Source organism: Euleptes europaea, chromosome 1 (genome assembly GCF_029931775.1).
Source record: "Euleptes europaea isolate rEulEur1 chromosome 1, rEulEur1.hap1, whole genome shotgun sequence".
Taxonomy (NCBI): Eukaryota; Metazoa; Chordata; class Lepidosauria; order Squamata; family Sphaerodactylidae; genus Euleptes; species Euleptes europaea.
This window is the reverse complement of record NC_079312.1, coordinates 133,070,955-133,095,818: the sequence shown is the minus strand read 5'-3', so window position 1 is coordinate 133,095,818 and position 24,864 is coordinate 133,070,955. Positions and strand designations below refer to the sequence as shown.

The window sequence follows — 24,864 nt, the reverse complement described above, 5'->3', positions numbered from 1 at the left end:
CTTCTGTAGGGTTAGGCCTTTGAAGATTTACCAGTCAAACCTCTTTTACCAGTTTAAAAAAAAAAAAAAAAAGAGGAGAGGAGAGTATTGTAGAATTTAGCTTACCTGTAATGTCTACTGGAGTGTCTCCTCTAGAGGAAAGTATTAGGGTTTCCTAATCCATGATAAAGATGGTGGAAACCCTCTTTGCTACTAATAGCCTTGACCTATGAGATGTACAGGTGCATTTTTGGTCTTCTCCAAACTCCAATCTCCAGGTACATTAAGATGGGAGACAAAGAAGTAGAGTACCACCCCAAATTCCGTCTCATTCTGCACACCAAGTACTTCAACCCCCACTACAAACCAGAGATGCAGGCTCAATGCACACTGATCAACTTTCTAGTCACCAGGGATGGACTGGAAGACCAGCTTTTGGCTGCTGTGGTGGCAAAGGAAAGACCTGACTTAGAGGAACTGAAGGTATTGTTATCAGAAAGATGGTGAGTTGCTGGCTACTGCTTAGTCAAGGGTGACAAGAATTTGGGGGTGGCCATAGTTTCACTGACTCCAAAGGAAACCAGATGGTTTAAGGGGAAGCTCTGGATCCACTGCCCCAAAGCACGTACTACATACAAACAGGTACAGATTGTGAAAACACAGCAATTTCTTCATATGTGTCGTTCTCATATCTAACACAAGCAGTCAGGTGCAGAAGTGACACTGTTTTAAAACATGTGAGATGTTAATGAACAAAGACAATTACTTCTGTATCAAAACATGATCCAATAGCATACCACTGAGTAATTAAAGGGTGGAATGGGCAAGTCTGACATCAGGCCAAGCCAGCTTTTCAAGGACCTTTAGCCAATATCCCCCCGAGAGTTCCTTCCTGGTTGAGTTAGAGATTTTCTTTCCTTTCCTGTAATGATTCTGGAGTTACTGAAAACACCGTTGAGAAAACCCCATTTATGATTAATGCAATCTCGCAAGCAGAAGTGAGTTGTTTTCAGTGGAACATTATTTATTTTATTTATACATTGCTTCTACAATCGAACTCTGTCCTTTTTTTGTAATTTTGTAATTTTGGCCATATCCCATGACCACATTGCACAATGGGTGAAGATGCTTAGGATGATATAACACCTGCCTTTCCCACCCAGTAAGAACCCTGAGGCTGGGCTCAAACACACATATAGGGAGAGCACAAGCTGAGCCAGCCTCATGTTTTTCATTGCACTTACAATCTCCTTTGGTTCCTTCAGGGCCATTAGCCATTGTTGCACCTAGATATGACTTTACAGAAGGTTCTGTAGTTACTCGGTTGCCAGCATAAGACAGCAGCAAGCTGATTTGCACATGGTTCGGCCATATCCATCTGAGGTTCTTCATCCAAATTACAGGCTTTAATTAACCTTGTGCTGAGAGGCTGACCTGTCTGATCTCCTTAAATCATTCAAGGATTGTGCTTTAGATTGTAGAGATGCATTTTATTCACCTGCCTCACTTTGAGCGTGAGGACCTGTAGCTCTTTTAGGAAAAGTCTAGCTTTGGAGGAAAGAAAATGAATTAACTTGTTCCAACCCTTTCTCCTTGTTTCTGGATTAGGCCACTCTTACAAAGCAACAGAATGAATTTAAGATTATCCTGAAGGAGCTTGAGGATTCCTTACTGGCTAGACTCTCTGCTGCATCAGGAAACTTTCTGGGGGACACAGCCTTGGTAGAGAATCTAGAGACAACCAAGCGTACAGCTATGGAGATAGAGGAAAAGGTAAGTGAGGCGCCCCATACTCTCACTGTGCTACTGTAGCTGCAGCTGTAACTCTGAAAACACTGTAGCTGGTAAGAGGTGTTTATGGTTTACCAGCCCTAGCAACAGAGGGAAGAGCTGGAGGGTGATATTCCAGGATACAAATTGATGTGTTGAAGACTTTTTTTTAGGTGAAAGAAGCTAAGATTACTGAAGTGCAAATTAATGAAGCTAGAGAGAACTACAGGCCAGCTGCAGAAAGGGCATCCTTGTTATATTTCATACTGAACGACCTCAACAAAATCAACCCCATCTATCAGTTCTCTCTAAAGGTAATGGAACAGGCCAATTTGCTGGATCATTAAATACATTTGTATAAGACAGTAATCTCTGCCTCTGTTAGCACATAAACTGAGTCACTCATGCCATCTCAGCTGCAGCCTGCCCTTATGGCAGGGGTTGCTGGCTGACTGCTATAATGAGGAATAAACAGTTGAAAAGCCTAGCAGAAGCAACTTGCTTAAAGATCCGAGGTTCTTGGTGTTAACAGCAAAGCCTATCTCATGTTGTGGATAAAGACTGTTATGTATGCAGCGGGAAGCTGCATCTCCGCTGAGCTTGGAGTTTCTCCAGGCTCCTGAGCTGTGTGTTCTTATTGGCTGCAAGGACTGTAGCTGTCCAATCAGAGACTTGAGTTCTTGTGTGCCCTCATTGGCTGCAAGGGCTGCAGCCACCCAATCACGGACTGGGGGTTGCGTGGCCAACAATGGTCTTTGTGGCTTTTAATAAAATGCTGAAAAGCACAGTCACCTCAAGTCTAAGTCTGAGCTTCTTTTTGGCCAGGCATTCAATGTGGTCTTTGAGAAAGCCATCCAACGTACTATTCCAGCAGATGATGTGAAACAACGGGTGATCAACCTAACAGATGAAATCACATACTCTGTCTTTATGTACACAGCTCGGGGTCTGTTTGAAAGAGACAAACTCATATTTTTAGCCCAGGTTGCTTTTCAGGTAAGGAGATTTCATGCTGGTAGTGACTTAAAGAAAGTAAGTGGACATTTCTCTTTTCATTTCTTGGCATTAGCCAGCATCTCCCCTGCTACATGATAATAAGTGGTATAGGAACAGTGCTCTGTTATACTCAGACATGGCTGGTCACTAATTTTTACTTCAGTACCTTGGAAAAGGTGGTAAGAGTTAATGAGAGGTTAAATATCATCACCTAGAATAGAAGCAGGAAAGAAGTATTGTAAGCCAAAGTATAGGGAAACTTTCCAGGGAAAGCACATACAAGAAGGTAGGAAAGAAAGCTCCCGGTACATGAAGTTGCAACTGAAAAGATAATATACAGCCAAGAAAGGTCAAAGCAGAAAGCTGAGTCTGTCTAATAATACAATCAATAGGCAAGAAAATAGCTTAGGCAGCACAATCCAAACAAGTATGTTCAAAATAGGGACAGTGAGCATTCTCAAATCCCAAGCTCTCTGTACTAGGTATACATTGGCTGCTGATGTTTGGTGCCCAGAAGGTATCAGGTTTTGGGACCCCACTACACAGAATGCTACATTTGGCATCATAAGACTCTAAAGCCAGACTCCCTCCTGGTGAGGTCCAGGTCCTAATCTTTGGGTTCTCTTTCTCTGGTCAACAGTAAACCAGGAAGCGAATTTACTGGGATAAGCAAACGCAGGACTAGAGCCACAGCTGCTATTCCACCAATGGGAAACGCAGCCCTAATTTCATCTGATTTCACTCTAGGTCTTGCTAGTGAAGAAAGAAGTGAATCCAGTGGAACTGGACTTTCTCCTGCGCTTTCCTTTTAAAGCTGGATTAGCTTCTCCAGTGGATTTCTTATTAAGTCAAGGATGGGGTGGAATTAAGGTTTGTTTGCAAAGTTTTTTTTGTCCTGCTACTTATTATATTGGCAACTCAGACAGACCTAATACAACCCTGTAGGATCCAGTAGCACACTCCATAATTGATGGGTACTTAATCAGGAACATTTAACTACACTTACACTTGTTTACTCTGGTCAGTTGAAGCATTATACCAGTAAATCAAAGTGGCAGAAAAACCACCGTGTTGGCAGAGGTGTACATAATATGGATGCATGTAAAGCAGGTCAGGAAGAAATGTATGTGCAGCAGTAAATATGCAACACTGGTGAAAGAATACCCGAGTGGAAAAATGGCCTTAGCTCCATTTCCATCAGTCTGTGATTAGATACAGTAAGCTTCTTAAAGTGCGCACACCATGTATTCATCCACTGAAAAATCACTATGTTCTCATTTATCTCATGTTTATGTAAACCATCCATTTAATTAGAGCATTCCCTTAATGCTGTTGCAACAGTGAAAATTTCTTACAATATAGGCTTGGATCCTGTGAGTGAGGGGATGCTTAAAAATGCAGATTTCACTCCTTTCCCTTCCCACAAAAATATCCAAAATGCCCATGCTGGGGGTATCAGAGGACAGGTGGACAAAAAGCCATGCAACTTAGAAAGCTGCAGGGAGGAGGAGAAAATGTGAACTATCCCCACCTCCCTGTTTCACCAGTGGAGATTTTGCTGAAGGAAGAGGCTGTGGAAGAGGGAGAGAAAAGCCCCTTCATCTATTCCCTCCCTTCTAGGATGCACGTGTTTGTTTGTTATCTATGAGAGTCCCTGGCCACCAGCACCAGTTTTGCAGGGGATGCAGGATGAAAGGGAAGGTGGCAAAAATCCATGTCTGCAATCAACTAGTCATAACAATATGTGAAGCATTCACCAAATGCGGAACACTCCTGGTCTTCAATAAAACTGATGTTTAGAATTACACTTTTGTAAGAATACAAATGGTGGTTTATCCACCAGTGGTTAGAATCAGCATTAAAAATGACCCTATTTCATACTGTTTTCGCTGAAATAAAATCAGAGCTTTTGAATCCTATTTTTCCCAGCTGTTTCCACAATGCAAGATTTCTATCCTAGGGAGGTATATAATACAAGTACTCTCTGTATCTTCACAATTCTGCTGGTAGAAGTCACACTCTAGCAATTCAGGAAGGTATTAACAGAATACTGGAGAAGGAGGCTTGCTTATACGGATTGAAAATATGTGCAGTTAGAGAATGAACTTTTACTTATTTAGGAGATTTATAGGCTGTCTCTACTTCTGGGGACAGCTAACAGAATAAAAAACAAACAATAAAAGCATAACATCATAAAAAACCGTCAATAAAAACAGCCATAAACTGGTTTCAAATTGTTGAAGTATGAGGTACCAACACTATCGCCTATGTTCCTGTACTCTCAGGTCCTCTCTGAAATGGATGAATTCAAGAACTTGGACGGTGATATTGAAGGTTCTGCTAAGCGGTGGAAAAAATTCGTAGAGTCTGAGACCCCTGAGAAGGAAGTATTCCCCAAGGAATGGAAGAACAAGTCAGCCCTGCAGAAGTTGTGCATGATGCGATGCATGAGGCCAGACCGCATGACTTATGCAGTCAAGTATGTATTATGCTCTTTCAAGAGCTTGGAGAGAAGGAGAGAATAGGATTCTCACACTCAGAAGTGAAGACCACTTTGTTAGATTTTATTGGAAGATTATCAGTACTAATATTAACCAACAGAGTATATATAAAGGCAATTTTGGGTTTTAATATACAGAGCTGAATAGAATAATATGTAATCATGGTAGAATGCCATAAATAAATGGGGCTTCAAGAATAATGAAGATGGGGCTCTTGCTAGACAGTGATGTAAATCCCCTTTGTTTTTCTCCTTTTTTTATCTTTTATATCCTAAAAAACTCTAATAAAAAATACTGAAAAAAGAAGTGAAGATCACCTCATCACAGAGCAGATAGTGCAGCAGGAAATAGGAATGTGTCATTGAGATACTCTAGTGGCATACTAAAACATGGTCTGGAACATTCCCAAGTCTAATTTAAAATGCAGATGAACCAACCTGTCTCTTCTGCAATACACATGTACATAGATCTCATATGGCCAAATTCTCAGGGAAGGGATACATTCCAGTTGTGGACAGAGAGAACTTTCTCTCCTTCTCCCGTACTACTAGAACTAGTACCCAATGAAGTTGATGGGCAATAGATTCAGGATGGGCAAAAGAAAGTACTACTTTCTTTAACATGTTTTTTTAATTATTTTTTTAATAATTTTTTTATTATTTTTCCGAAGTTATTAATCACATGGTTTAACAATAACATAAACAGTAAAAAGTAAAAACAAATAGGTAACATTGTTAAAAATATTTATATATAATCAAAAATTGTTGACTTCCCCTACACCTCCCTTCATCTTGTGATAAATTAGTAGTCTCTTTTGCACAAAATTCTAATCCTAATACTATTGTTAATATTTATTGATCTCTTGACATTTATATTTTCCAAAGGGAAAAAAAGATTAATAGTTCATATAAAGGAAAGAAAAAAGAAAAAAGGAAATAAGAATAAAAGGAAGAAGAAAAATAGTAAATCTCACTAATAATAAATGGATTAGTATAATAAAAAGCATTTTAATATTTCCATTAAAAATTATTTTGTAAGTCCTCCATTTCTCCCTAACACTCATTTAATTACATATTGTTTTTCTAGTAAATTGATATCATATATAGTTCTATTTCTATCTTATCCAGAAGAGAAACTAGACTCTTTTAAATTAGTCCCTTTGTCCGGAATTTCCAGCATTTCTTTCTTTTCCACATTAACAATAATCATCGAAGAGCATCCTTGGAGATTGTTGGTAAAGTCTCTTCTGCAGATAGATAATTTCCATAGTAAATCCATGTTGCAATATCTTCCATCCCAAATTCAAAGAAAAAGATCCTGACAGCCCGTTTTTCTATTCATTAAGTCCTCCAAGCAGGTGTTGAAAGGTTCATCAGGCAGATTAAGGAGACAGAGGTCAAAATCACTCACATTCAAATCCATTGTTGTCAGATGGGCTATTGCAGATTGTTTATTGTAATTCCTAGTTTTCTTTGCAGGGTTCTTCTGTTCTTCATCTCTCTTGTCAACTAGAGGGCCCTCTAGTATCTCCTCTGATCTCATTGTGATAATTTGGGTTTTTATGTCTTTAAGATCGTCTGAGATGATGTCTAGTTTTTGATTAATGAATTGAAATGAAATGTTCATCAAAGCAGAGAGTTGTTCCATCTGTGTAATCAGATATTCCATTCTTTGTGATCAGGAACTTGGGAAATATTTGCCAGATACACACCAATACCACACTTCCGATTCCAAGTTCTCTGGCTCTCTCACAATGATAGATTGTTTCCGGGAAGGACGTGGCAGGAAGGCTTTGTTTAGTTAGAAAGACTACTCCTCGGGGTGGGGGAGGCTTCCATCCCTCCCTCCCCTCTATATGTAGCAGTTCCTGATTGGCAACTGAAGCGTCTTTCAAAAATCTTAGTTGTTATGTCTTCCCACTGATCAAATTGATAAGATTTCTGCCGGGTTATCTGATCTTTTCTTGTTTTTAAAGAGTCATTTAAACATTGAGTGGGGAGATACAGTTTCAGCAGATGTATTTAGCAGTCTCCTGGGACTTCCAAATCCAGGTAAAACAAAAGAGTTCTTTTAAACTTACTCATATTTTAGGAGAGTAGGTATTCTTGCTTCTGTATAGTTGCTAGATGGTAATAGATAGGGGAGAGCGAAGCCTAAATTCCAAAGAGACGTCTGCGGCGATTTATTACCCCTCAAGCTGGTGGGACTGCTACTGAATCTCCAAAGTCGTAAAACTCAGAGAGTTCAGGAGTCAAACCGCTCTTCATCGGCTGCAGGATATTTCCTGATACCCATTCCACTATTTAGGAATCGGGAGGGGCGCGTTGACACCCCTATTTAAGACGTTTCTTGGTTCCCTTCCGGGAGCCCCCAGGGAGACGACTGCTTCGCTCAGCTGCCCTAGCAGAAACTACTTTCTTTAACATGTAATTGTGGAATTCGCTGCCAGTGGACATAGTGATGGACATAGTGATGACTTTAAAAGGAGGTTAGAGAGATCCATGAAAGACAGGTCAGTCAACAGCTATTAGCCTTGGTAACTAAAGAAGCTTGCATAGTCAAGAGACACACAACCTCTGAGTACCAGTGCCAGAATGCCACACCAGAAAAGGGCCTTAGGCTCTCTGCCCTGTTCATTGGCCCTCTGGAGCTGCTGATTAGCCTCTGTGTGGACCAGGATGCTGGACTGGATAGACCACTGGTGTGATCCAGCACAGATCTTGTTACATTCTTACGCACATTGAAGATCCCAGAAAGCTGGAAAAGACCCTTAAGTATGAATATTCTAAAGAAGTATTAGAGGCATATATTTTTAGCAGTTTGTTCAGCACATTTTCATCTTAATTATGTACACTTACCATGTTTCTTCTGAATGTATTGTCAGTGATTGCCCAAGTTAGAATCATGGTTACCCAAAAGCCTGAGTTAAACCTGAGGAAATAATTGTTTACCATCCCAATATAAGACCTAATTTAAACTATGTTTCAAAATGTGGAAAGTGAGCTCAGATGTGGGGAGAAGTCAAGTATAAAAGCACTCCTTTTCATGTGCCTGAATTCCGTCATAGCATTCTGGCATGCTGTTCTTTCCCTGTCACGGCTTTGAAGTCCTCCAAGCAAATGAGTCCTATTGTCAGGCTGTATTATAATTCTTTGTCCAGTGAAGGAATGCTTGATCCAATTAAGTAAAAACAAATCCAGGCTCCTATTCTGAGAAGGGAGCATTTGCAAAAGTCATTGCAAAAGACTCATTCTCCTCCTCTCTCATTCCCTCAGCTTTGTTTTGATCCGGGCAAACTTGACTAATAGAATAATTTTCATACCATTAAAGAAGTCCTCCTTGAGTAATCAAGGTTACAGCCCTAGCTAAGATGTTCACCTGAACCATTTCAGTCCCCATGTACTTTTCTCAGGAACTTTGTGGAGGAGAAGATGGGGAGTAAATTTGTGGAAGGACGAAGTGTTGAATTCTCCAAGTCCTATGAAGAAAGCAGCCAATCTACGCCAATATTCTTTATCCTTTCTCCAGGAGTCGATCCACTAAAGGATGTTGAAGCACTAGGTAAGCCAATAAACCCTCTTCAATAAGTGACCAGCAGCACATGAGAAGGGCTTTAAACAGAAAGGGCAGACAATGAAAGCACAGCATTCTAATTAATAATATTAGTAATATTTTATTTATATCTTGCCCTCCCCTAGCAAGTTGGGCTCAGGGCGGCTAACATCAATGTACATAACAACAATGAATAATATAATAACAATTTGAAACCATTAAATTTAAAATAATGCTGAAAATAATAGTTCGACTACTTGGCACCATATTAGTTCCAACCAAGGAATGATGTTATTTCAGTGGCTGTCGGCCAACTATGGTGTCATGCTTCAGCAGGAAGGAGGTGGGATAGGGAAAAAGACGAAAAGGGAAATGGGAAAGAGAGACAGGGAAAGGGAAGGGAGGAGAAGAGGGCAGGGGGAAGCCAGCTTCAGATGTAACAGTTGCTGCCTTCAACCATAATTCTAATAATTCTTCTAGGTCAAAAGCTGGGCTTCACCATAGACAATGGGAAAATCCACAATGTGTCCTTAGGACAAGGACAAGAGATCGTGGCGGAAAATGCTCTAGATGTGGCTGCAGCAGAAGGGCATTGGGTCATTCTTCAGGTATTAAAATGCAAACTAGTGTCCTCTTGATTTCACCTTATAGCTTTGTCTGGTGTACTACAAGGCTCCAGGCTTCCCTTGCATTCACGATTTCAATAGATCAGCGGTTCCCAAACTGTGCTCCACAGAGCACTTGGTGCTCCGCGAAACGTTTCCTAGGTACTAGATGAAAATTAGTGCTCCGTGACGAATTTCTCTCCTGAAAAGTACTACATGACACAAAAAGTTTGGGAACCGCTGCAATAGAGTATTTGTTAGGTAACTAATATACTTTTCCGGAGTAGTTACTGGAGATATGCAAAGCCTCTATAACCTGATCTAGAAATGATCTGCAGTAAATTGATCCATTTCCCTGGTATATGTTGGAAGTCCATGAAGTAAAACAAGTTTTAGGCCCCCAAACAAGCCAGTGGTGTATGGCAGAGTCTGAAGACCAAGAACACTGCTGCAGTCTTCACCCAGAAGCATCCAGTGCCAAAATGACACCCATGCCTTAAGGTCATGAACAGATCCCCTCCCTCGTCCTTCATGCCTCCAGTGTAGTATTCATAGTGTGAAGGCCTGAGATTCCCCACCTCACCCTGGCATATAGAAAGGATGCTATTGTCCCAGACCGCATTTTTAAAAAAATCCCAAGTCTGGAGTGGCAGCTTTAGTGCAGTGAGGGCTGGAATTTGGTTGAAGCACAAAGGATGTATCAGCCAGCCCACCAAACCCCTCACTCCACTCTTGCCCCCATTTAGGCTCTTGCTGCATGCTACCTTCAGGACACTATCAAAAAGTGTTTGAATAGCATATGGCATCAGTAAGGCCCACAAGGTACAAGTAAATTTCAGCCAAATAGCTGGATCAACACACAAGGCACAGCCTCATTACAGCCGGGCACGTGATGGATAATATCTGAACTTGGGTTATATTTCCTCAAGGCAGGAGGCAAAGGCAATTTAAAGTAGCTCTGCAGTCACATCATGAGACCTTATAAGTAAACATGATTCTGAAGAAAAGGAGTTAAATTTAACTAGCAGCAAACAACATGTTGACTTGCCTACCCTTCACAGAACATACATCTTGTATCCAAGTGGCTGAGCACATTGGATAAGAAAGTTGAACGTTTCAGCACCGGCAGCCACGGCGACTACCGAGTATACATGAGCGCCGAACCTGCTCCCAGCCCAGATTCTCATATTATCCCTCAGGGGCTCCTGGAAAATGCCATTAAAATCACCAATGAACCTCCGACAGGCATGCATGCCAATTTACACAAAGCCCTTGATCTCTTTACACAGGTAAGCAGGCCCTGTTGTTTGGACTCAGGTTCAGTCCCAATTACAACTGAACAGAAGAACTGCAATTGTTTTTCTCTGCCTCCTTAAAAAATGCCATTCCCCCAAAATGATCAATGTAATTTCCCTGTATTCTGAATATTTAACTCACATTTGCTGCTATGCTATGTGATGGTGGTTTGCCTTCAGATCAGACTGTCTGATTCTGGGGAAATGTTAGGTGCTCTAAACTTTTCAAAGCTGGAACAGCAGAGGGCAACAAACAGATTTCTAGGCAGAGAGGAATGGCATGGCTGTGCTTAAGAAAAATATATGGTGTGGACTAAAACCAGAAGCTAAAATAAGCCTGTCCTGTCATCTGATTAGGGATCAGCAACATCTTGTAAATTCTATGGGTTGGATTCCATTTAAAAGATTTGTGCATGGTAGCATGACTTTGTCCTTGTTCCCGTCTCTCATGGCGGCCCAAAATGCCCCCTAAATGCTGCTCCTGGGGGAGAGGGACCCTTAGGAGCAACATGAAGGGGGGAATTGGCAAAATATCAGCTTCTTCACGCAAACTATAGTAAGCAGGCTACATGCATATCAATATGAATTTTCAAACGACCAATCTCCTGGTTTTGCGTGGAAATTTTTCCCAGTGGTGGTGGTAATGGTGGACAGTCTAAGAGGCACTAAAGCAGCGAAGGAATTGGGAGCAAAGGGGCTGCCACACAAGATGGTGCTCGCCATATCCACGGAGACTGCCCACGCCACAAAAGCTACAGCTAGCTTTAGTGGTGGCTCTGGCGCCTACCTCTTCCTTCCAAATTGTGTGCATTCCTGATTTTGGACTTTCAACAGCTGCAAGCATTTTCTAGAATATTGTCTGGGCATTCAAGCAACAAGAGTATCTTGTTAGATCAGACTTTACTTTTAAATATTTGCCAATTACAGATCAAAATAATTTATTGGTGGCCTCCAGCCTGCTTCTGGGCCCCTGTCCTGAGTCACTGGGTTAGGTCCAACCAATTTCCCCATTGGTAGGAAGGGAGGAGGGGGTCCTATTTGTCCAACAGAAAGGCCATGCTGGCATCGTGAGACCTGAATAAATAAAAGCTATGTGGAATGGAAGCTGAATGAGGAGAGTTAAGTGAGCCTGAGTGAAAAAGCTGACTACATCCAACCCTCTAAATGTCACAAATGTATGGTGATATTCATTCTTGTATAAAAGCACAGGTTATTTCTTTTTTGCATCCTCCTTTAGGACACTCTGGAAATGTGCACCAAAGAAATTGAATTCAAGTGCATTCTGTTTGCCCTTTGCTACTTTCATGCAGTGGTGGCAGAACGGCGAAAATTTGGAGCTCAAGGATGGAACAGGTCTTACCCCTTTAACAATGGAGATCTCACCATTTCTGTCAATGTACTATATAATTACCTAGAAGCCAATGTGAGGGTAAGGATGCACTGACTAAATTATTTACATGGCAACGTAAATGTTAACCCGTAACCCCAATGGTCTGATCAATGCACTCCCTGTTTGATCTGTCAAGATCGTTGAGGACATGGAGAAAACACAGTTGCACTTACCTGTAACTGCTGTTCATTGAGCAGTCTTCTGTGCAGCCCCACAAGCGCAGTTCCCATGTGGGGCTGCACAGAAGCCACGACAATGAATTATTATTCTAGATTATATTCCAGCAATGAGAAAATAAGAACAGGAAACAAGAGATTCCAGAATTGGGAAAGTGGCAAGATAGAATGGCAGAATGCGCAGTGATGGCAAAATTATCTAATTTGGTGAAAGGAAGATCAATGGAAGAATTTCAGAAGAAATGGTCATCTTACTTTGACTATATAAAATTCCAACTATAACTAAGTAAAGTGGGGTTCTGGTATATTCATGCTTATTTTTTTGCGGGGGGATGGGGAAAATAAAAAATAACGAGTAGCAATATTAGATGATATATTTAATGGATATGTGATATAGCTCATATGGAATGGTAAATAAAGAATATTAGCTGATTGAAGATTAAATGAATAAGTAGAAATGACAAATACTAATGATATAGTTAAGATTAAGCAGCATATTATAAGAGTTGAATAGGCCGTTGTTCCCTTCGATTTTTATTATTATTATTTCTGTAAGTTTGTAATGATAAATTTAAAAGGATGCCCCTGGAAGGTGGATTATATTGTATGTATGGGAATGATGGTTTGTTTTTTAAATAAAATTATGGGTTTTTTAAAAAAAGAGAAAACCAGAACACTGCAGACATTTGGGACAGAGAAACATCAACAAGAGCAGCTTGCACTCAGGGAGCTTAACATTTTGGGGCTCCCAAGACTGTATTGGCAGAGCAAAATAAAATGCATCTTTCAATTTGGGATTGCTTCCAATGTCAGGAGAACAGAGCAATCTGCATTGGGACGCTTGGGAAGTTCCCCTGTCGCTGGGCTTAAGTAGTTATGTGCAGTCTACTGTGGTTTCATGTAAACAGAATGAAAACCATTTTATTAACCCACTCCAAACCTCTTCCAGCATACTACGCTCACACAAGCCTTTGTCCAGCATGCTACGCTCACACAAGCCTTTCTCAAGTCTTCCCTGCCATCCTAGGCCAGAATGGGAGAAGTAATGCAATTTCCACAGAATCTAACTTTGAGCCAAAATGGCTGCAATGCTGCCAATCTATTTTCAATATTTTTCTCTGAAAATACAAGGAACAAAATTTTGTTTTTAAGGCAAAGCAAGCACTGAAATTCTGTTTTCTGAAAAAGTTCCCTTACTTATATAAGTGCTTTTTTTTACTTATAACACAGCCAGAGTGGTTTATTATTTCAGTCATCAGCTAGTGTCATTCCAGGCTGGGGGCGGGAGGGTTCATTCCTCCATGGTGAGTTGGTGTCTCTCCCTAGGTTCCCTGGGATGACTTACGATACCTCTTTGGTGAGATCATGTATGGGGGGCACATCACAGATGACTGGGATCGCAGACTATGCAGGACCTACCTGGGTGAATACATCCGCATGGAAATGTTAGAGGGAGAAATGTTCCTGGCACCAGGATTCCTCATACCACCCAACTCTGACTACAAGGTGAGAAGACGGGGGAGTTATTCTTACAACCTGCTGTGCCTGGAATCATGGTGGGGCCAGGGCAGTGAGGTTGTGGCCTATACAAGAGATTTGCCTGATCAGAAATAAAGGTCTGGAGAAAGTAGTTGCAGGAGAAAAAAGAAAGGTAGATGACAGCAAACAAAGACAGCACTGCAGCCAGCCATGGAGGGAAAGGCTATATTGGAGGGCAAGCTGGATACAACTCCCTGGGGAAATAGCCAGGAGAAAGGCAAGAATTGTTACAAGCACACAGTGAACTGGAAGCCAGCATAAAGTTAAGGATGTGCTGACTGGGTTACACAGCTGGAACACCCACTGAGAAGTAACTAACACTACATAACCTCTAAGATTGCATATATCTAATGTTTTATAGGGATATCATGAATATATTGATGAGAATCTCCCACCAGAGAGTCCTTACCTATACGGGCTTCATCCTAATGCCGAAATTGGCTTCCTCACCATCACCTCAGAGAAACTTTTCCGCACCGTGTTGGAAATGCAGCCCAAAGAGTCAGATGGTGGAGGAGGGACTGGTGTATCCAGAGAGGAAAAGGTAGGGAAAGGGATATCTTTTTCTTCTGAAATGGATCTCTAGTACCGTGTTGCTGTTTGAGTTCTCCTAACATTGCATTCTGACTGTGTGCAATAAGCTTGCACTGACTTGAAGAGCTACAATTCTGTCCTTTCTATCAGCAAAATCACTTAGCTTTCTTTGAGCCCAAAGAAATTTGGGATATTCTACTCTGAAGGCTATCCTCCTGCTGGAACATATCTATTATTCTAGTGATTTAAAAAAAATATTTTGCAGAGCGTTTTTGAAACGTTATGCACCACAAAATGTATGTTTGGTCTTCTGTATAATAGGTAAAATCTGTGCTAGATGAGATCATGGATCGGCTTCCAGAGCCCTTCAATATGGTAGAAATCATGGCAAAAGCACAAGAGAAGACCCCATATGTGGTGGTTGCCTTCCAGGAATGCGAACGCATGAACATCCTTACCAGTGAAATTAGACGTTCTCTGAAGGAATTAAACTTGGGGTTGAAGGTAGGTGCTTATTATGCAATTGCTAGTACTGGAACAACAGATTTAATGACGTCCTCAACTTACCTAGAAACAACATGGACCATTTCTTAACCAACTCTAAAGGCCAACTCATCGGATCTCTGATTTTTGTCTCTCCTGGTCCTCTAGCTGAAGGACACTTTTACCTGGTAGGCAATGATACTTTTCATTTACTAAAATAATACTGTTTTCCTTGCCAAAAAACTGATTATGCCACAGTGTTTACGTACACTTGAAAACTGAGCAGTGCTATTTGCTCAGATTCAGTTCATACTTACTAGCAGGTAGTTTATTAATTTTATGTATTAGAACATTTATATCCAGGCTTTCCTTACGGCTCAAGGCAGCTATGTAATTCAGAGCAAAGGAAATTCACTGCCTGGAGACATGAACATTCTTGCACATTCTCTACATTAGAGTGTGTGTGGGGGTGGGTGGGTGGGTTACAGGAAGCAGACTGGCTTCAAGGTGGTAACTCTGGTGTGCTGCACCTCCCCCCCCCAGGCTTTGTGTTCTGTCATAGAAGAGGGGGAGCATACAGCCTCAGGGGAAAACTGAAGAGAATGCTGCTGCAGCTGACCAGTTGGGGAAACTCCCTGGCTGCAAGGGCCAAGGCAGCTGGGCCTACATACAGCAGCTCACAGAAATAGGATAAGCACTTTGACACTGGAGCTGTAAAGCCCAAAGATGCTCATCCAGCTAACACGTTTCCATATAGCATCATCTGGAGAAGGCCCCAAAGCACTCAGAATCTTAGATGAAGAGGAACACTCTTTTGTTAAGATTACATTGATAATTGGCCAAATGGACTATATAGCCCAAGTTATTATGATAATAAAAGAATCCAATTAAAAGTCTCACCTCTCCCCCCCTCCCCGCCTTTCAGGGAGAGCTGACAATCACAACAGACATGGAAGACCTGTCAAATGCCCTGTATTATGATAATATGCCTGACTCCTGGGCAAACCGTGCCTATCCATCTTTGCTTGGCTTAGCAGCGTGGTACGCTGACCTACTGCTTCGGATCAGGGTAAGGAGATTTGCCATGGTTAAAGCCTACCAATTTCTTTAAGTGCAAGTTTTCAGTGTTCCAAGCAGTTGGCAACTTTTCCACACAAAAAATTCATAATAATTCTTTAGTTGAACCATTGTGGTCTTTAAGTTAACTGTCATGGCTAATGATTGTTGTACTGACTTCAATAAAAAACATAATACTGATGAAATTAACAAAAACAATTGACTGTTGTGGCTGCATATAAGAGTCTGCCTCGCAGCATTTGGAGATACTGCTAATCAAAAGGTCTGGAAATGTGCACATCAGGTAATGCTGATTTGGCAGGTTTTTCAGAAATATAAACATGCCAGCAGTTTTAGCTAAGTGAGCAAAACTAGATGAAAGCAATGAGAAGGCGTCTGCGTAAGGCCCACTGTGGTTAGGGAAGGGCACTTGGTCAACTTCACAGCTTCCCATTTCCCCCCAGCTCTCTGCTTTATTTTGTGCTTCATTATCACTAATGGTGGATTTAAAAAAAGAAATCCAAACTTCCAAAATAAAGCAGAAGAAAGAAAACACACACAAAACTGCATAAGATGTTCCTATACAGGTACCAGTGGTTACAAACAGGGATGTGCGTTCAGTAAAGCCGACCGCCCCCCCCCCAAAAAAAGGCTTTTAAAACTGTAGTCAGTAATCCCGATCTCGAAAAAGCCAAAAAAATTGGCTTTTTTCTGGGATCATTTTGGGATTGCTGGCTACAGCAGTAGAAACCCACTTTGGCACATTCGTGCCAAACTCCACAACACTTTAAAGTTTAAATCCCCATTCTGCTCCATTATAGCCTATGGGGAATCTTTCCGGGGCTCTGGCTGTTTTTTAAGGCAGAGGCACCAAATTTTCAGCATAGCTGCTGGTGACTCTCCCTACAGAACCCCCAAGTTTGGCAAAGGTTGGGTCAGGGAGACCAATTTTATGGGCCCCTATGTTTCCTCCATTGGAAACAATGGGGATGGATGGGGCACCATCATTGGGGGCAATAACATTAGACCCCCTAACCCAATCTTTACCAAACATGGAGGTTCTGATAAGGAGTCACCAGCAGCTATGTTGAAAATCTGGTGTCTCTACCTTAAAAAACACCCACCTACCCAGAGCCCTGGAAAAATTCCCCATAGGCGATAATGGAGCCAATTTTTTTCAGATACCCCCCTCCCACAAAAAACTGGAAAAAAACTCATACCGGTATGGGGATTTGGGAATCCCAAAGTTTTCCAGGTCCAACATACATGAATCCAAAATTTCCTGATTTTTTCCCCACACCCCTAGTTGCAAAGTGACAGCCATTTCCCATGTCATATCCCTAGAAACACAGGATTGGACCAAAGTTCCCACTACGTGAAGGAGTTTCTTTTCACACAGGGGAAGCTGCTCATTGCCCCACCCGTAGCACCTCTTAAATTGACTTAAAGTCAGCAGAACTTGCCAAGCAGCTTTCAGAGAGAGGAGCACAGAAAGGAGAAAATAAACAACTAGAAGTGCCTTCTACTCACACAGTGGGGTCAATGGATCACAGAATGCAAAGGGCTGCCCGCACTTGGGGCTCGGTGTATGTTTAAAACCCCACAAAGCACAAAGTGGAGGGCAAAACTGTTTGTTAATGCGCAAGGTAAATAAGATTTACACTGGCACACTTTCAGCCCCAAAGGACCTGTGCCCCAATCAGACACACTGCTCAAACTGCTGAGTTCTTATTCTACCCAATACTGCAAGGTGAACATGAACTAAAGGAGGAGAGAGTTTTGCTAACACAAACCATGGATCTCTTTGGGACATACCGTACACAGGTAGTTCAAACTGCAGAAGAGTGTAGGTCAGCCAGCATACTTGGCTATAATCTGCTATTACCATTTCCCTTTTCAGGAGCTAGAAGCCTGGACAACGGATTTTGCCCTACCAACAACAGTGTGGCTAGCGGGTTTCTTTAATCCCCAGTCTTTCCTTACAGCCATCATGCAGTCCATGGCTAGGAAAAATGAGTGGCCTCTTGACAGAATGTGTCTTTCAGTGGAAGTTACCAAGAAGAATCGAGAGGATATGACAGCTCCACCTCGAGAAGGGTCCTATGTGCATGGGCTCTTTATGGAAGGTAAAAGCTCATTACCATATTCAGAGATGGAGAGCCTTTGTTTAGAAGTACACAGGCAAGTAGTTTCTGCTCTGACCTAATCTATAGCCTTTCCCTTGCACCTGTTTCCTTGGGACTGATGGAGAAGCAGAGAAAGAAGGTCACTCTCCTGCTTGTTCTCTAAGAGCTGCTATTTGGCCCCGGGCTTTGCTTCCTGACGCCAGTCCTGTGTAAAGCTAAGCATTCCCTGGCCTTTTCATTTGCCTTCCATGCATTGCCGTTATAAACAGAGGTGCTTCTTAATGAACAAGAAGGTCTACCTGTTCATGAGTGTCAAATGCATTAGCAAAGGAGAAAGCTACAAGAATACTGGAAGCATCAGGCTGCTGGATGTGTTCACTTGTGAAAATACTGGGCTTCCCTCAACCAGAAACTGAGGGACATTTCTTCTCCCAAAGAACTTCCAGGCTCAACTAATGACAGGGCTATATTTCCATAATGCAACAACCACCAGAAAGAAACAGACACAGTTTGAACAGCTGCCTTTTTAATTTTGCTAATTGTTAACATGTCAGCAGGGGGCAGCACATACCCACTTTATAGTCCTTAGCATGATGAATTTTAAGAGCAACAAAAGGTTATGGCTTAATGGAGTTGGTTCAAATCTCTCGTTTTTAAGTGTGGATAAGGCTTGGAATGTAGTATCTAAAAGAAATGTCTCTCCCCCCGACCCCGAGTAATAATTATTTTTAAAGGAGGCTAAAGAAGCCTGACCATTTATTGCTGTCAACCAAGTACAGACAATGGGCTTATGTTTCTATTGCCTAGTGGGCTAAAACAGGGGACTTGCACAAAGAAGGGTAACACAGCTTTCTACAGTAAAGGAACACTGAGCATAACCTTGCTGCAGGCTGAAAGCAAGGACAGAGCTTGAATCCGACTTTGTAGATTATGGTCATAATACTGCCAACAGCGTAAGTAAATTTTTGAGATGGTACCCAAGGCACACCTTAGCCAAGGCATTTCACCTTTAGCCATGTAGCTAAAGACAGAAGGTGGACATTGATGGGCTCCCTTCCTTCCTCGGCGCTTGCTCCAAACTGAGCGTCCTCTGGGACGAATCAGCAGGCCAGTCTCAAGAATCCTTTCTTGTTGCAGGTGCTCGCTGGGATATTCAGACTGGCGTTATCACCGATGCACGCCTGAAAGAGCTGACACCCTCGATGCCCGTCATCTTCATCAAAGCCATCCCCGTGGACCGCATGGATACCAAGAACATGTATGAGTGTCCTGTGTACAAGACGCGCACGCGAGGCCCCACCTATGTCTGGACCTTTAACCTGAAGACAAAAGAGAAGCCAGCTAAGTGGATTCTTGCTGGGGTTGCTTTGCTATTACAATTTTAATGCCAGTTGACAGCAAATCTCTACCCACTTCAGTATGTCATCCCCCTGACCAGAAGTCCAGGCCAAGACAGTAATTTACAAATTGCCAATAAATAGTACATTCGTTGGGAGTGTGTCTGATGTGATATTTGTTGGTCATGTGGGTATAAAGCAGTTCATTTACCATACGTTCTGGCAACCCAAGACACTAATTCAGCCAGAACTGGCTCTGTACCAGCCCACAGAACAGAACAAAGAAGTCTGTGTACATACATCTGCACGGTCCATCTGGATTCTTTTTTCATATCCAACTGACAACTTCACGCTCAGCTGGCTTCTTTATTGCTACAGAATAATTCAGAATTGATCTTAGGGTGATACACCCAAGTCCAATATTCCTGATGTCTCCATAGTATTAGAAATTATTTTATGGGACATTATGCATGTGCAACACAGACAACACTACCACTCTGTTGCTTCCTAAGCACATGCTCCACTGGGAGTCATGGCAAAGACAGTACTTCTCCAAAGCTCTTCCCAGCTCTTTTTAGTTTAACAACCAGCTATATGTACTGAGTGACAGGAACAGTGTTCTAATCTTCATTCTTATGAAGCTAAGCATTAAACCGGAATGCAGCACACACAAGTCCATAAATCAAGGGATCACTGGCTTCTCTCTTTGGGAATCAGCTGATATACAAGTCAGGTTGTGTGCCCTTGGTGCTTAAAAAGATCAAATTCTGTGCTTGGGTAATCCCAATTAAGCACCACAAAAGCTGAATTTGAAAAAAAAAGTTCCTTTGCAGGATTTGTTTTTAGCATGGAGTAGTTTTTATACAGAATTTGACACAAGTAAAGGCATGAGGGGCAATGTGAGCGAGATATGTTGAATGAAAAGTGGGGGTTTAGGTAGGAGACCTGGAAAGAAACAGGAAGTTATGGAGGGCATTATAACCATTGCTTAGGTGCTCTTATGATTGACCAATCTGTAGCCATTTGAAATTGGTAGGGCTAACAAAAAAATTCTCATTCATGGGAAAATGCACATTTATCTCAAACATTCATGAATGACAAGCCCCTGTTGCCAGGTTGGCAACCTTTGCAAGAAATTCAGGTTCGGTAAGGTGCCCCAGCTATTGGGCATAGAATTGGGGAAGACAAAACTCCTCTCTAAGTTTTGACAAATTGGAGATCTCCTCCCCCCAGTGGGGGAGGGGGGCTCATAGATTTCATTCTACTTTTGATTCCTTTGCATGATCAGTCACACTTTCAAAGGAATTCTGGATGAAAATAGAACTTTCAAATGGTTGTCACCATATCAAAGACAATGAAAACCCCCAGTTTAGTTGGCATCTTGTAACAGTAGGAATCTAGTGGATTCATGGCCCTTTGCACCTGCACTCATACTCCTGCTTGCTAGATATCAATAACTGTAAGAGCTTTGTACTGATCAAATGTCACCTTTAATAGGCTTTTGGCCTGGAGTACCAGAGTACAAAATACACGCACCTTGCATCAGTTGTGAATATGATGAACATTTAAGTTGTATCTTTCTCAATAAAGTGCCGAGAAGAGGGTGTTAGATGATTCAAATGGACACTTTTTGTGTATTTTGCTGAAATAAAAAGCAACTTCTATGCACATTCACAATTAGCATGAAATGTGTATTTTATACTGTAGCATCTGTAACTACAGAAAGTGGTCATAAGTTCATAAGAGAGCTGAAATACCTCCTGAGGTCAGTGTCACCAGCTCACAGAGGGGCCCCAGTTACTTTATAAATAATTTTACCCTTTTCCCAGAAACCTACGGGGGGGGGGGGGGGAGAGATTAGATCTTGCAACAATTAACAAAGACAATCTATTATAGGTCTCTGAGCACCAGGCTTCATTGTGTACAGGGAGAACACTGCTTCAGAAAAAGACAAGTGTGTGTGTGTTTTTAATTTTCTGTGGATTGATTTAAATCTTTACAAGCAGGACAACAGTTTAAAAAGTGATATAGAAAACTTATCCAAAGGGCCAGCCTACCTTTTTCAGAAGAAGTTCTTAATCAAAGGTGTTACCATCTTCACCCACAGCTTGACGTAACGATTGGGCTGCTTAAATGTCAAGGCAGATACAGTACCAGAACGCAGGTAGAGCTGCTCCTGTTCCTAGAGAGAAAAGGAACCACCTCCACATCAATTTCAACATTTGCTCTCATCCTGGCTGGCGAGCAGTGACCCTTGGGCTGCATCTACCATTACAATTCAAGTTCTCCAGGCTCTTGGCAAAGGAGTCCACATCCCTGCCAATCTCAATTGGCCTCTAATCAAGTGCTGGTCATGAACCACAGGAAAGTGAGCTTTCCACTGGAGTGAGTACAGATTTGAATCTCAGACTGGCTTGCCAAAGCTTTCCCACGCTTGCCATCTCAACTGCCAGATGAGCTAAATGTAAGTAATTACACACACAGAACCCATCCCACATATGTATACAAATGCACTGAGGAGGAAAGCATTGCGAGATCTGGCCCTGCAGTTATTTCTTTTTCCCGTAACACAGCCAAACCCTGAGCTATAATTGTCCAAAAAGGAAGCCCAACTTTAATCTCTAGTAGTTGGACTGCTTAGTTCTCTTTTGAAAAAGCTCCTGGGCTGTGTTTTAAAATTAATGTGCAGTCTAAGATTCAGTGCACTTCCCAGAAATACTAAGCCCCTTTAAAGTACAAACAACACAGCTGGAGGGAAAAGAAAGCCTCTCTATTACATTACCCACAGCACTTTAAAGTAGCACTCACATCAAAAAGATCCTTTTCATTTGAACCAGCAGAATGGGCGGAACCACCCAAACAATTAGGGAGCCTCTACCTGTCTCTGAGTCAGGTGCACCAAGTCTGGCAGGTCTCACTGCCCACCCATGTAAAACCCTCCCAAAGCCCAGCCCAATGGATCTGGAGGTATAAAGCAGGCAAGAACATTCTAACTCATCTTTCCCCTCTAATTCCTGTAATCTACTGAAGCTCTTAGTGTCAAATGTCCTTGTGTTTGAGAGCCTTTTGTGCCTTCCCTATTTCTCTGTTTTGGTTGTTTGAAGTTTGAAGACAGATTAGCGCACCTGGCCTGAAGCAAGTCTCCAGACTACAGTTTGAGTTCTACATCATGTTATAATTACAGCTCAAGGAAATTGTAGCTAGGGGAAAAAAGCAAGTAATTTCAAGTGAGGCTACTTGAAGCTCTGCCACTAGATAATGGGAGTATCATTAGGGACAATGCTAATGTCCTAGGCATTGTGCAGAACAGATATAACAGGGCCCCTGCCCAGTGATATTGTCTACATGGGACAGAGCACAGAAAAAAATGAAGGGAATGACAATGAGAAATAAATAGGGAGAGGACCTTTCTTTCTAAGAGTGTTTTATCAACCAACTTCGAGTTGTACAATCTAGGGAATAGCCATTTTGCAAGCACGTCCATTTAGATCCATCAGAATGAAAAAAACAAATCCTAATTTCACCAAAAGCTCTATGAAAATTAATTGAATTAGGTTAATGGACCATGAAGAATACCAAAGCTGGGCAGCCCCCAGCAGTACCCATCCATGACAGAAGAAAGGGACTGTTCTTTGGAAGTTGTCTTTTGTGTATGTGGAAAGGTATTTCTATTGCTTATTTTCTTAATAGTATTTGTAATATTTCTCATATTAGATCTCTGTAATTCCCTAAGGAGAATGATGTGCAAAAAACAACAACACAGGCTGAAGTCGCTCTCATCGTATTCTCTTTCTCCCATTGCTTCTGGAAGCAGCGAGAGATGCTGGTGGCATTTCCTGCATCCCTCAAATCCTGGTGTGAAGTGAAACAAGTCCCTGCCTTTCCTTCAAGCCCTACTGTCTTGCTGCCACACAGATTTAGATTTGGGAAGGGCAGTTCAAATGCCAGACTTTAAAGTGAACCAAAACTGTAGTCTAGGCCATGCAATGCAGAAAAATAGGATCACATGAGAAGTATCTATTTGGAGTTGACATGAACTTTATCACAAGTAAATGCTAGAAGCCTAAAGTGACTATTTTATAAAACCTTAAAAATCAGAAGCAGAAAGCTTAAAGCCCACAAGAGGAACATATGAAACGGGAAAGTTGACATTTGCTTGTTAAAATGTCAACAGACTAAGTCTTCCCCAATAATTGTAGGAAAGAATTAAAGACAGCCAGAAATTTTAAATCTTGCTTCAAAATATGTGAGGCACAAGTGTTATTTAAGCACAAGAAGCTACTGGTAATATTTAGAGACTGCCCTTTCCTAATAAAGGGTTTATATTCCCCGTGTCCAGTTCCTCAGACAGGAACAACCACTAAGCCAGAGAAAGTATGCAAATGTATCACAGCCAGACAAGCTTTATTTTCTGACAGGCCTTTATTAACTTTCTCCTTCTCTTTCTCCAGACCAGCCTGCTACTTTGTACCCATTCTGCTCCTCAATAGCTGAGATGTCACCATCATTGGGTCCTCCAACTGGCTGCTTATGTCAAGCTCCCTTTGGTTAGTTTTGCGTCCCACCCACCCCCACCCACCCACTGCACAAGACTTTGGCCCACAAGCCACACACCTGATGGAACTGTTGCTGCAGAGATGTGTTTTTTGTCACTATTGCAACCTGTGCTTCCAGGTCCCGATGAACTGACCTGTATCCAAAATTAGGAGAGCCAATCAGAGTTAAGCAGGGTAGACTGCTTCCTGCCAGGTACAACCAGAGACCTGCAGGGAAACATGGGGAAAAAGGAAATGTGGCAGACAAAGGATGTGACCATGGCAGTTGCAATGAACCTCAAACAATAGTTTGTTCTTGAAAGATAACACACAAAGCGTTTTGTTATATTTACTGGCAATGTAAAGCTTTCAGGTCACTTCGCAAGCAACCAGGAAATATGGATACTTCCTTAAAGCCAGTGTCATATAGGGAATGACAAAAGTCAACAGTACCTAATGGGGTACCTGTTTACACTGTTGGGGACTCTGATCTCTCTCAGTTTGTGTAAAGTAATCCCTGTCCATCACAGGGATTAATAATACATTGATAAATTTACTGTTGTAACTGCATGGTCATAACAAGCATAAAATCAAGAGCAGTGACTAATGCAAGCTACGCTTTGGGTCTATCACAAAATCAGTCCTGTACTTAATATAGCATAGGCCCAAAATGTGACACCAAAATATATTTACCAACAAATCAGAGAAGCCAAGGTTGCAAGAGGTCCCAGATTGCAGGCTATAACCCCTCAAAAGCAGTGAAGCCTACATGCTGCGGGCAAGCGTTAACAGTCATTCGTTTTCCTGGCTTCTGTGGAGTCCCACATGGGACTGTGCAGGAGCAGGCCAGCCACGGAAGATTAAAAAGCTTCTGGAAGAGTATCGCTCCCTTGGAGCGCTCCCCTCCCCGCTGTCCGTGACCGAGCCTTCATGGCTTTTCCCGCCCAGGGATCACGTGACAGGGGGCAAGGGAGAACTCTTCCCTCAGTT

General features: G+C 42.0%; 2 protein-coding genes across 2 annotated transcripts in view; one reads left to right on the top strand and one right to left on the bottom strand.

Annotated features, from left to right (window-relative positions):
• The window catches only part of DNAH17 (dynein axonemal heavy chain 17), a 176,662-nt gene extending 157,275 nt beyond the window's left edge, over positions 1-19,387 (top strand). The window contains exons 67-82 of the mRNA XM_056848614.1: positions 258-462; positions 1,588-1,752; positions 1,923-2,063; positions 2,575-2,745; positions 3,493-3,615; positions 5,031-5,224; positions 8,659-8,807; positions 9,279-9,406; positions 10,465-10,692; positions 11,936-12,127; positions 13,591-13,770; positions 14,165-14,347; positions 14,659-14,841; positions 15,746-15,889; positions 17,777-18,002; positions 19,140-19,387. Of these exons, the coding sequence (XP_056704592.1) occupies positions 258-462; positions 1,588-1,752; positions 1,923-2,063; positions 2,575-2,745; positions 3,493-3,615; positions 5,031-5,224; positions 8,659-8,807; positions 9,279-9,406; positions 10,465-10,692; positions 11,936-12,127; positions 13,591-13,770; positions 14,165-14,347; positions 14,659-14,841; positions 15,746-15,889; positions 17,777-18,002; positions 19,140-19,387 (2,860 nt within the window). The remainder of the gene's footprint in view (positions 1-257; positions 463-1,587; positions 1,753-1,922; positions 2,064-2,574; positions 2,746-3,492; positions 3,616-5,030; positions 5,225-8,658; positions 8,808-9,278; positions 9,407-10,464; positions 10,693-11,935; positions 12,128-13,590; positions 13,771-14,164; positions 14,348-14,658; positions 14,842-15,745; positions 15,890-17,776; positions 18,003-19,139) is intronic.
• PGS1 (phosphatidylglycerophosphate synthase 1) overlaps positions 19,287-24,864 on the bottom strand; it is a 28,546-nt gene continuing 22,968 nt past the window's right edge. Inside the window, exons 7-9 of the mRNA XM_056854109.1 lie at positions 23,954-24,102; positions 21,397-21,521; positions 19,287-19,321 (exon numbers count right to left, since the gene is read on the bottom strand). Coding sequence (XP_056710087.1) covers positions 21,402-21,521; positions 23,954-24,102 — 269 coding nt within the window. The 3' untranslated portion in view covers positions 19,287-19,321; positions 21,397-21,401. The remainder of the gene's footprint in view (positions 19,322-21,396; positions 21,522-23,953; positions 24,103-24,864) is intronic.